Consider the following 13,149-nt stretch of genomic DNA (forward strand, 5'->3'; position numbering starts at 1 on the left):
AGTTAGATCTTTATTTGAAAAAAACTATGCTTGCGCCTCAGAAATCATAACTTATATTCGATAGCTCATTTATCCAGGAATAAAATCCAAAAAACAGATAGAAAAGATTCCTTCATTTGGAGTCTTGCCACCAAAAAAAGTGCCACCCAAAAAGGTGATGGGTGAAATTTTTCCGAATTTTCGAAAATCTCGAATATCTCGAAAATCGAGTGACTTTACAAAAAATAAAACATGTTTTTCTGAACCGTCACAACGTTCTCTACCGGCAGGTACCATATTATCCATTCATTTTACCACACCCTGTATAACTACCTAATTTTATAAATATTTTAGAGTGTATATATCTAGTATACATTTAATTTTGAGAAGTCGTTTTTAAAAAAAACCGATCAACGATTTGACAGTAACTCGATTTCCAAATTGAAAGCAATGAATTTTTTTAAATCCCGAGTAATTTGAAAAAGAAGCAACTGATAATCATCGAATGGAGTATGAAGATCAAAATTTTCATATCATATTCTCAATACTCATGACTGAATTGTATATTCATGGAATAAGTAGCCAAGCCCATGTTCGCCACACACATCTTGAGATTTCTCATATGAAGACTGAATTTGATGTTTTTTCTCCTAAAAAATGAACATATTTAAGGTCCCTGGACTTGGAAACTAAGGAACTATTTCGATCCTGGAAATTTCAACCCAGATGATCATCCTAAGATACTTCTAGAAGGTCCTTTCGGAGGTGGAAATCAAGATTGGTATAAGTTCGAAGTTGCAGTCATGGTTGGGGGTGGTATTGGGGTGACTCCCTACGCATCCATCCTGAATGATTTGGTATTTGGTACATCCACTAACAGATACTCCGGAGTATCCTGTAAAAAAGTGAGTTAATTGGGAACCTTCATCCAAGCCAAATCCAGATATTCAAAAATTAGGTATTCTAATTCAATTCTTATTTTTGTCAGGTTTATTTCTTGTGGATTTGTCCTTCCCACAAACATTTCGAGTGGTTTATAGATGTATTGCGAGATGTTGAAAGGAAAGACGTCACGAACGTTTTGGAAATTCATATTTTCATTACTCAGTTTTTCCACAAATTCGATCTACGAACCACCATGTTGGTAGGTATAGAATATGTAATTATACTGGTATTATTTCATTATGTGTAAAATAATTTTTTATTTTCAGTATATATGTGAAAATCACTTTCAACGCCTCGCCAAGACTTCAATTTTCACTGGACTGAAGGCCGTTAATCATTTTGGAAGACCCGATATGACATCGTTCCTGAAGTTCGTCCAAAAACGTCATAGCTATGTAAGAAAATATTTTGAATAACAATGATGAAGAATTATCACGCCTAAACAGGGAGGCAATGAATAAAATAATGCGGATAAATTCAGATGCATACCACCCGACGATATGAATATCGACAAGTGTTACGATCTGAATTGAGCTAGCCAATTTGTCATCCTCAAGGCCCCCAAATGGAGTACGCTCCACCGAAGAAAAGCAGATGCTGACCATGGTTTCGGCCTCATTTGGCCTCATCAGAGCAACATAGCATTTTTCCACGGTGGAGAACTTTTGGAATTGATGGAACTTTATTCAATGTTGTCATGTTCTAGGGGGTATTATTTACCCACAGCGCCATCCAATATGAAACGGTATCCGATTCAATCCCCCCCAGATAGAAACCAAGACGAAGACAATAGCATATGTCCCATATTTTCCCTAGTTCAGTACGCCGATTCGCCTTTGCGAACGTCGGATTTCGCCTTTGCGGAAATCTGAGACGCGCTCGGTTCGCGGCAGAGTACGATGCCGGCGGTACAATAATGAAGAATTATCACGCCTAAAGCAGAGTGCTCACCGATTATTTCCATGAAAAATGGATTGGCAGAAGAGTGCCAATTGAATGGCTACCACACTTCCCCAGAGTTGACACCTCAGATTTTTAAGAGAATAGAGAAAGTCCATAGGTATCAGTATATGGGGAATTAGGTAGCTAGGGAACAGCTAGAAATGAAAAGTTATTCAAAATAATGCGGATAAATTCAGATGCATACCACCCGCCGATATGAATATCAACAAGTGTTGCGATCTGAATTGAACTGACGATTTGCCATCGTCAAGGCCCCAAATGGAGTACGCTCGATCGAAGAAAAGCAGATGCTGACCATGGTTTCGGTCTCATTTGACCTCATCAGAGCAACATAGCATTTTTCTCCGATGGAGAACGTTTGGAATTGATGGAACTTTATTCAATATTGGCACGTGCTACAGGGTACTATACATTTACCCAGAGCGCCACCCAATATGAAACGGTGTCCGATTCACTCCCCTCCAGATAGAAACCAAGACGAAGACAATAGCATATGTTCCATATTTTCTCTAATTCAATTTATCCTTAATATTGTATTCATTGCCTCCCTGTTTAGTAATAGTCAATATTAATGTAGCCAGAACAACAGAGTAGAGCGTCCTACAATAAGACTACCAGGATATTACAAGAATGTTTCAGAATTTATTTATTTATTTGATCAAACGGATATGCCATTTTACAAATTGAAAAATTACAATGTTACAATACAAAACAATACCTGAAATGAAAAATCTCAGGTACAATAAATCATCAGGGTAAAACAGATTTCCACTGAAAAAAAGTCGCGTACAGATGTATCGAGTTATATTTGATCATTTTCCATGTACGTCTTCATAGAGAATATTGTTGAAGAAAACAGATCAACACTTCTTGAATTAGCTTCTCTTAATGCTCTATTTAAAGGATTATTAAGTATAGTTGGTAGGACAGAATATAATCTTGAATAGCTCTCAACTTCTAAGGGTTACTGTACCACAATTCAACAATATATTCTCAAGGAGGTACTTACAATCTATGAAGTTATTCAAAATTTTGAAAATAAACATCAAATACAAATTTCTTCTACTAATATGCTCTAATTATTTTAATCCGAGACTCAGTTGCACACTTTCATAACTGAAGTCTGAGAGAAGTATGCTGCATTTAAAAGCTACCCAACGTAAAATTTTGTTTCGTACTCGCTCAACATAATGTACATATATGCACATGATAATGAGGTGACCACACTATACCGATGAATATTCTAATATGCTTCTTACGTTCGCCGTGTACAAACACATCGCCTGAGCATCATTGAAATCTTTCATATTTCTTTTTATGAATCCTAATGTTTTGAAAGCCCTATTGACTAAAAATTGAACATGAGCTGCGAAATCAAATTTCCTGTCGAAACCATAGACATATAGACATGGACTGTGCCTTCCCTTTATATCTATGCATGAAATACGGTCAAAAAAAGTGACAGAGAGAAACGCACGTCGGGCATGCAGTTGTCTTTTTCTAGAATTTTTATTGGTCCACACTCACCTCTATGTGAACAAAAAAAGAGACAGGTAAATGCCCGACGATCATTCCTCTCTTTCTTTAAAAAAGACATTTTCATGCTGACATTGCTCAGTCCATGTCTCTATGTCTATGGTCGAAACATATTTCCAAGAATCCCAAGTCTAGCGTAACTAAGGCATTGAACTCTAAAAGAACTGGAAGGGCCTCTAAGATACCGAAATACGACGAAAAGTGTGTCCAACTGAGACGGAAGATGTAGAGCAACCCATCTCTTTCTAATGGTTCGGCAACCAATCGAATAACCGCATCAGACGTCGGACGCAGCAGTCGTCTCACTTGAACGCCCCGGGTTGTTTTTGTGTTCATCGTAATCCAATTGACAGAGCGCAGAGAGAGATAGATTGCTCTACATCTTCCCTTTCAGTCTTCCTCAGTTTGCCTGCATCGTGATGCGATTCCAGTTCTTTTAGAGTTCAACGATATCGAGGTTATTTTTTTCTAATTTGTAGTTAAAAATTATTTTATATTCTGACCTAGTTTTATTGAGGAAGAGAAATGACCCCCCTTCGATCCATTTAATATATATATATATATATATATATATATATATATATATATATATATATATATATATATATATATATATATATATATATATATATGATTGCTTTTTTCGTTATAAAATTTCCACTATTAAAGTTTTGATTGGTTTTCTTTCATGTTCAAACATTGAATTATGAAAATGGAATAGCAAGTTAACTTATTTTCTTTCTTGAATTTTTTTTTCTTATGTTTCAGTTCTCCATTTCTTATTATCAATACCTCGATACCTCTATTATTATTCAGACCACAAAAAAATAGTTCTCTATAAAAATTTATCTATAAAATCCGATTGAGTATTGGAATTACCAAGATCTATCTGCTTAGCAGCAGGCTCATTCGGCTGATGTGATAATTTATCTGAATGGCCTAAGCAGCCGTGCTTAGGCAATTCCTCTATACTTCTATGAGACATCTCCCAATTAACTGATATATAAAGTGTTTTTTTTAACTTTTATGATTAATATTTCACAGTGGAATATTACTAATATTAGGTCTGCTAAACCCAATATTTCCAAAAATTATACTTAGAGATGGAGATTTTCATATTATTCTCCTTTCCGAGACATTCTTGAATAAATCTGAAAATTATTATTTTTCTGGTTATAATTTTCTTCGACAAGACCGTGATGGTATGGGAGGTGGTATTGCTATTCTGATTCGTAATAATATTATATTCAAGGAAATTTCTTTTCCCTCTTTACTTACTCCTGATAGAATTAAAATTCATGCTATAAAAGTTAATAACCTTTTGATCGTCAACTTTTACTGTCCTCCTGACATAAATCTTAATGGGAAATTCTTGGAAGATTTTGTATCCTATTTTTCTCTGCCTTTCATTATAGCGGGTGATTTTAATGCTCAGAATCCTTTTTGAGGTTCTGGTATTGCTAATCAAAATGGTTCCACAATAGAACAGTTTTTATTATCTAATGATATAGTTCTTCTCAATGATGGCTCCATAAATCGAATAACTAGACCAAATGTGAACAAAAGTGCCCCAGATCTTACTTCTCCTGCCAATATTTCCACATAAATTTAATCCTCTTATTCGTTTTAATACGGCAAAACCAGATTGGGGTAAATATTCGGAATTTACTTCGACTATGATATTCCAATATTCCTTTCTCCCTTTATATCTATCAATGAATTAAATCTTACTATCTCTTCTAAAACAGATACTTCTCCTGGCAAGGATGCAATAACGTGTATTCCATGTTGAATAATCTCTTCTTTAATGCAAAATGTAAATTATGTGAACTCATAAATAAATCCTTTTTTTCATTAGAACTTCCAAAATCGCTTAAAACTACAATAATAATCCCTATATGCAAGAAAGACAAATCTCCCGATGAAGCACATAGTTACCGTCCCATAGCTTCAACATCATGTCTTCTCAAAGTTATTGAATCTTTAAATACTACTCGGATAGAAAGATTTTATGAAAAATCCCTATCAAAATCAGAATTGCAAAAGGGTTGTAGGAAAGGTTTGTCTATCTATCACAGATGCATTAGTTTATCTTATTTCTTCCATTTATATTGCCTTTGCTAGGAGAGAATCTATTCTTGTTTTATTCCTCGATTTGAAAGCAGCATATGATACTGTGAATCATCAGATTTTATAAGAAGATTTGCGAAAAGAAGGTGTTCCTTTGAAAATAATCTAGATTTTAAAGTCTCTGCTCCTACATAGAAACATTTATTTATGTTGTTGACCCTTATGATAGTCATCTTGTTGGTCCTCGACAAACAGGTCAAGGTCTTGCTCAGGGTTCTCCTGTTAGTCCTTGTTTATTAAATTTTCATGTAAAAAATTTGACTCAAAACGACTTGAACGAGAAAATATCAAAGTTCTAAAATATGCTGATGATCTTACTGTTATTGTTACAGGTCCTAATTTTGAATCTGCTTATTCAGTTATGGAGCGGTCATTAGAGGAATAATCATCTTTATGGGCAGTGGAACGAAATTTCAGGATATCTCATGAAAAAACTCATGCATTGGTCAAAATTCTCGAAAAATCTCCCTTCTCTTCATATTTCAATATTTCAGGGCCCTGTAGTATTCCTTGGGTTGAAGCTACTAAATACCTTGGTGTGATTATCCACAAAAGACTTAATTGGAACTCCGAAGTTTTACATATGTGTCGCAAAGGTTCCTTTGGTATCAACATAATGAAGGTTCTCTGTAGAACATGGTGGGGTGCTCACCCTTTTACACTTCTCACATTTTATAAAACAGTAATATTATCTTGACTATGGTGGTCTTCTTATTGGGGGATGCCAATCTTCCACTTTTATCAAGTTGGACAGCTAGCCTCAGAACATCAGCAATATTCTCCTAGCAGAATGCAGTCAATTTTCACTTAAATATAGACGTCTTCGTCTTGTCTCAAAATATATCTGTAATCTTCACAAAATTCGAAATAATCCTATATTAGCTAAGTTAGAACAACTCAGAGGTCTTTACAATCATATTTTAGAAATAAAACACTTCCAGCCATGGCAATACTGTGATAATTTAAAAATTTTAGAGTCAGAAAATCTACTTCTTTGTTTAAGATTTCCTCTGGAAGCACATTTTGAACCTATCCAATTTGAATCTTTAAATGTTGACAAAAATTCTGTTCACAATTCCACTCTCTTCCTTCTTCGATTTCATGAAAGATATTCTGAATATATTATTATTTATACAGATGCATCTAAACAAGATCGATCAGTTAGAATAGGAATTTTTTCACCCGATTTAATTTCCTAATCATCTGTCCATCTGCTCTGCTGAACTTCTTGCAATTCAGAAAGCTTTGGAATTTATCTCGGAATTTATTATCCCTATACAAATTATCTAAATGCGCAATTGTTTCTCTCCCTAGAAAATACATAATTACAATATGTAGAATTCGTTCTAATCATTGTTGTAGCCCTTTTCACCCGAACAAAATAAAAGTTTTTAATTCAGCAAAGACAGCAAATTGTAGTTGTGGACAGTTAGGAGACCTTTTTATATATTTTCATCATGTGAAAATAATATGGATAATATTAAAAAAATATATTCTGATCTATTTTCATTGAGGAGGAGAAATGAACCCCTTCCAATTAATATACAGGGATAGAACTATTTAGAGGATGACTAGAGGAATATCGAAAACCGTTAAAAATAAAGGGTGGCTTAAATTACAAAAAAGTAGTACACACTGTAAACAGTTCCCAAATATCTCTGATGGTTCCTGAGGTATCTCGAAAAATCTGAAAATCAAGATTATCATTTTTTCTTCATAACTCATTTGTTTTTGGAGATAACTACACACCGAAATTCGTGTAGTTATCTCCAAAAACAAATGAGTTATGAAGAAAAAATGATAATCTTGATTTTCAGATTTTTAGAGATACCTCAGGAACCATCAGAGATATTTGGGAACTGTTTACACCCACCCACTCATCCTTGAATAACGCAACTTTTTCGTAATTTAAGCTACCCTGTATTTCTAACGGTTTTCGATATCCCTGTAGTCCCCCTCTAAATAGTTCGAACTATGATTGCTTTCTTCGTAATGAAATTTCCACTTATAAAGTTTTCATTGGTTTTCTTTCATGTTCAAACATTAAATTATGAAAATGGAAGAGCAAGTTAACTTATTTTCTTTCTCGAAATTTTTTTCTTCATGTTTTCATTTCTTACCATCGGCTACCTCTTTTAATATTCAGACCAAAAAAAAAAGTTCTCTATAAAAATTTATATATGAAATCCGATTGAGTATTGGAATTACCAAGATCTGCTTACCAGCAGGCTCATTCGGCTGATGTGGAAATTTGTCTGAATGGCCTAAGCAGCCGTGGACATAGTAAAAGGAAAAAGAAGAAGAAGATAGTACGTCAATTTTTGACTTTCAATTTTTCCCCTTGAATTCGATCTGCAATCCAATCTATTAGTGGAGAGTCTATACCTAATCTTTTTAATTTGATGATAAGCAACTAATGAGCAACTCTATCATAGGCTTTTGAAATGTTGGTATAAACGGCGTCTCTTTGAGCTTTGTTCCGCCGAAAATGCGTCACAATTTCCTTTTATTTCAGGTCGTTCTACTAGAGAAGGGTTGGGTTTAGAGCATAAAGCCCGTTTGCAACAGCCGAGAATTCTCTAGAAAATTTACTCGAGATTTCATGCGCCGTGAATTATGTACCGTTACATACGCACTTTCGGTAGAATTCTCTGTTCAGTTGCGTATAAAATAATCTCTGCCGTTTTCTTGCGAGAATTTTGTAGATAATTCTCCAGAGAATTCTCGGCTTTAGACCCATTCATAAAATGAGGTTTTTAGCTTATATATACATCTTGCTAGGAGTAGGAGCTGTTTCAACGTCATCACTAAAACAAACAGAAGTCGGATGACCTTTTTTTGTTTGGAATAATGAAAGGCTATTGACATAAAAAATTCAGACGAAATATTTCTTGCTCTTTTAATTTTATTTCGAAAACGGGAGAAATTTTGACATGTTTAATACAAGTTTTCATAAAAAAATATTATAATTTTTTTTTATTTCAGGTGAGCAAAATTGGGGTGTTCAGCTGTGGTCCTAGACCACTTACAAAAAGCGTCATGTCCTCCTGTGATGAAGTAAACAAGGGGAGGAGACTTCCATATTTCGTTCACCACTTCGAAAATTTCGGTTGAGTTCCATACTGAATATACTGATTAATTTATTTATTGATTTTAGCAATGTATATGTATGCTTCGCAATTCTTTGAAATTATCTTATAAGTATATTGTAAATATGTAAATACATTCCAATATTATGTTTTATAATGAATACGTTATATATGAACCCTGAATTGATGTGGAACAGAAATAAAAGTATTTATGAATTTGCATTTAAGAGTTGTCTACAAGTTATTTTTATATTATTCTTTCAGTCGATTGGAATATTATTCGTTCAGTCCATAGGAATCGTTCTGATCAATTTTTAAATAAATGAAGAGCTCATCGTACAGTATATGATCGAAAACGTGCAAAAAATATTTTGGGAATTTATTGGGTAATTCACTGTGAAGAGTAGTAAAATTCGAATTGTATTGAAATTAAAGCAGGTGTGTTACTAACCACTTGAATGACTTGTCCATTCCTCATTTTATACTCTACTTTCCCTGATCAGTCTTTTACAAAAAAAGTGAGTGAGAAGGAGACATGAAGAAACTTCTTTGAATAGTTTCATTCGAAGGTTTACAATGAAATTTGTGCAGAAACAGAATCTTTACACTCCGATTCTACAACACCCTCGGATTTCTTCCCAATATTCCGAAATACAATGTTTTCTTTATTTCATTACCTACGCTTTTTCTTATATTTACTCCTCTCGCAAAATCATATACAAAGTGTTTAATTTTGTTTTGCAATCTATTATTTTTCAATTCCAAAAATCAATGGTATTTCTAATAGTATGTTAATTTTCAAATTTTTATCAATGTAATCTTTCAAAAGACTGTCGTATAAAATGATCCCGATATAGAAATCAAACGTAAGTACAACGTTTTCGTTTGAACATTCCATCGTGAGCATTGCAACTGAGGCCGCTCGGCACATCCTCACAAAACATTTCCACCGACTTACTTTGATGTAGCCAATAAAAATAAAGTATATCACGAAAATATATCATCGAAAATTTCGGTTGAGTTCCATACTGAATATACTGATTAATTTATTTATTGATTTTAGCAATGTATATGTATGCTTCGCAATTCTTTGAAATTATCTTATAAGTATATTGTAAATATGTAAATACATTCCAATATTATGTTTTATAATGAATACGTTATATATGAACCCTGAATTGATGTGGAACAGAAATAAAAGTATTTATGAATTTGCATTTAAGAGTTGTCTACAAGTTATTTTTATATTATTCTTTCAGTCGATTGGAATATTATTCGTTCAGTCCATAGGAATCGTTCTGATCAATTTTTAAATAAATGAAGAGCTCATCGTACAGTATATGATCGAAAACGTGCAAAAAATATTTTGGGAATTTATTGGGTAATTCACTGTGAAGAGTAGTAAAATTCGAATTGTATTGAAATTAAAGCAGGTGTGTTACTAACCACTTGAATGACTTGTCCATTCCTCATTTTATACTCTACTTTCCCTGATCAGTCTTTTACAAAAAAAGTGAGTGAGAAGGAGACATGAAGAAACTTCTTTGAATAGTTTCATTCGAAGGTTTACAATGAAATTTGTGCAGAAACAGAATCTTTACACTCCGATTCTACAACACCCTCGGATTTCTTCCCAATATTCCGAAATACAATGTTTTCTTTATTTCATTACCTACGCTTTTTCTTATATTTACTCCTCTCGCAAAATCATATACAAAGTGTTTAATTTTGTTTTGCAATCTATTATTTTTCAATTCCAAAAATCAATGGTATTTCTAATAGTATGTTAATTTTCAAATTTTTATCAATGTAATCTTTCAAAAGACTGTCGTATAAAATGATCCCGATATAGAAATCAAACGTAAGTACAACGTTTTCGTTTGAACATTCCATCGTGAGCATTGCAACTGAGGCCGCTCGGCACATCCTCACAAAACATTTCCACCGACTTACTTTGATGTAGCCAATAAAAATAAAGTATATCACGAGTGTTTTCTGTGATGTAGATTTCAGGAGCATCGACAAACACATTGGCTGCGCTGAGCGGCATAATATGCACATGCTAGATCCAATTCATTTTAACACTCTACCTGGCTATACCTGGGATTGAAAGCTAGTTCGCAATATTGATTCAGAAATCATTAAAGATTATTATAAATGGTTAACACCTTATTCAAAAGTAAGGTGAACGAAATTCATTCAGATGCATAACACCTGCTTGTAATAAATCAACAAATTTCACGATCGAAATCGAAATCACAAACCACCATATTAACAGAAATACCATCTAGTCTAGAAGGAGTATATACCTACTGACCATGGTTTCGTTCCATTTTACCACGTCAGAGCATCACAACTCATACCTCGACGAAAATGGAATGATTTGATGACCCCCTTTATTCGATGTCAGTATCGAGTATGATGTTGAGTTGTTCCTTGTTTCCTTTCAGTTATCGTTAGGGTGTATTCTTATGCCATACTCGCTACTGACATCAAATAAAGGGGGCCATATTTCACTCCATTTTCGTCGAGTTATGAGTTGTGCAGATGAGACCGTCAGCATCTACTCTTTCTAGACAAACATACATACGAAATATGAATTTTAAGTACATTCCGACACTGCCATTGACAACAACAAGAATATATCTTCAGATGTGAGGGGACAATAATCCTATCCTCCAGTTTTTAGACAGAAAAATAATGGTTACGAACGTGAATCATTCAAATCGTCAACTGTTGAAACTTGAGGTTGAATCTAGAAGTGCTTTTCCCATCTCTACTAATAGTACGGGAGGTGGTGTCACTTTTTTATCAGTGATTTATCTCCAACTCAAATGTGATTAATTAGAGAGTTGCACTATTACTGCACTCGAAATCGAAAGTCAGTCAGCGCGACCGTGGTGGGCGTGGGCGTGGGAGGCGGTGAAACTCGCCGGAAAAATCTAAAAAAAAAGTGATTGATCTCCACGTGAAACTTCGTAATAATGTAAATTATTCATGATTATGAGTGAAAATGGGCGTCAGTCACTGTTGTTGAAGTGGTCGGAAAAATCTGAAAATTGACAAGTGACCGATCTTCACTTGAAATTTTGAAAAATTATTATTTTAATCAAATTGAACGTAAAAATGGACGTCAGTCACGTTTATAGTGGTGGATTCTGCGTCAGTCAGGCTTCCAAAGTCAAGGGCAGTGACCAGCTTCCTTTGGCGCGCTGCACCTTATGCAGTTCGACTGACGCATATTCCACGGGCATCGTGCTGGCTGACGATCATTCATCGAGTGTACATAAGAATTACTTGTTTATACAGGGTGTTTCATCATAAACTGAACAAACATATATAGTGGGTAAATGAAACCTGGATAATCACTTTTGCCTTATAACATATACCCCGTTTTCGACGCATAAGCGAGAAATAAGGTGTTCAACGTCGTATTTGAGCAATATTCTATTGAGTGTGCTCAGATACGTATAAACCTCAAAGTAACGGTTTCTGGTCACATCGGAGTATTTTTGAGTGCTCAATTCAGAAAAGATGAAGAACTCTGAAAAAAAATTTCAAAATGGCGGAAAACCTTCGATGTTCGTGATTTTTGTTTTGTTTCCAAATTGAATTTCATTTTCTGAATGAACACAATTTTCGAACAATTTCCTTGTAGTTTCCTACAATCAAGAAACATTTCAACAATTTCGAGTTTTCATTTCTCAGAAACGCGTCATATTTAGACTTCGGCCACGTGATTCATGTCGTCCGATTTTCAGTTAGTTTCGTATTCTTCCCTTCCCTTGTGAATTCATCCTTAATTGTCTTGTTCATATCCACCTGATCATCGGAAAATACAAGAAATGCTCTGATTTTCATGGGTATGAAACATGACACACTGATACCATAGCCTTCCCCATGCATCATATAGTTAAATATCCTCACCGAGTTATATAGGTATCAAATTATATAACCATTTGCCCAGTCGCTTGAAATCAATGAGTGGAAAATCTTTCAAGGGACAAGTTAAGTTCCTTTTAACTCACAGGTGTTACCATAGTGTGGAGGAGTTCCTTAAGGACTCCATTTGTTGAATTTGTTATTTTTTTCTCTTGTATTTGTTATAAAATATGACTTGTCCTATACATTACTTAAGTATCCAAAAGGATCAATAAAGGTTATTTATTTATTTATATGATGAAACACCCTGTATACACAAGTAATTTTTTATACAGTGTGTACAATTATGTACACTCGATAAATAATCGTCAGCCGCCACGATGCCGGTGGAATATGCGTCATTCGAACTGCATAAGGTGCAGCGCGCCAAAGGAAGCTGGTCACTGCCCTTGACTTTGGAAGCCTGACTGACGCAGAATCCACCACTATAAACTTGACTGACTTCCATTTTTACGTTCAATTTGATTGAGATAATAATTTTTCAAAATTTCAAGTGAAAATCGGTCACTTCAATTTTCAGATTTTTCCGACCACTTCAACCGCCTGACTGACGATGTTTTCACCA

At 34.4% G+C, this 13,149-nt stretch overlaps 1 protein-coding gene across 2 annotated transcripts in view; it reads left to right on the forward strand.

The window, feature by feature from the left end:
• The window catches only part of LOC123316127 (dual oxidase), a 66,380-nt gene extending 56,520 nt beyond the window's left edge, over nt 1-9,860 (forward strand). Inside the window, exons 17-21 of one of the 2 annotated variants that reach the window (XM_044902120.1) lie at nt 652-884; nt 968-1,123; nt 1,191-1,319; nt 8,539-8,656; nt 9,652-9,860. In XM_044902120.1, the coding sequence (XP_044758055.1) occupies nt 652-884; nt 968-1,123; nt 1,191-1,319; nt 8,539-8,656; nt 9,652-9,662 (647 nt within the window). In that variant the 3' untranslated portion in view covers nt 9,663-9,860. Of the gene's footprint in view, nt 1-651; nt 885-967; nt 1,124-1,190; nt 1,320-8,538; nt 8,866-9,651 lie in introns of those variants that run through there. The other variant, XM_044902116.1, reaches the window with a different exon arrangement.
• The last annotated feature ends 3,289 nt before the right edge of the window (nt 9,861-13,149 follow it).

Source organism: Coccinella septempunctata, chromosome 1, assembly GCF_907165205.1.
Source record: "Coccinella septempunctata chromosome 1, icCocSept1.1, whole genome shotgun sequence".
NCBI lineage: Eukaryota > Metazoa > Arthropoda > Insecta > Coleoptera > Coccinellidae > Coccinella > Coccinella septempunctata.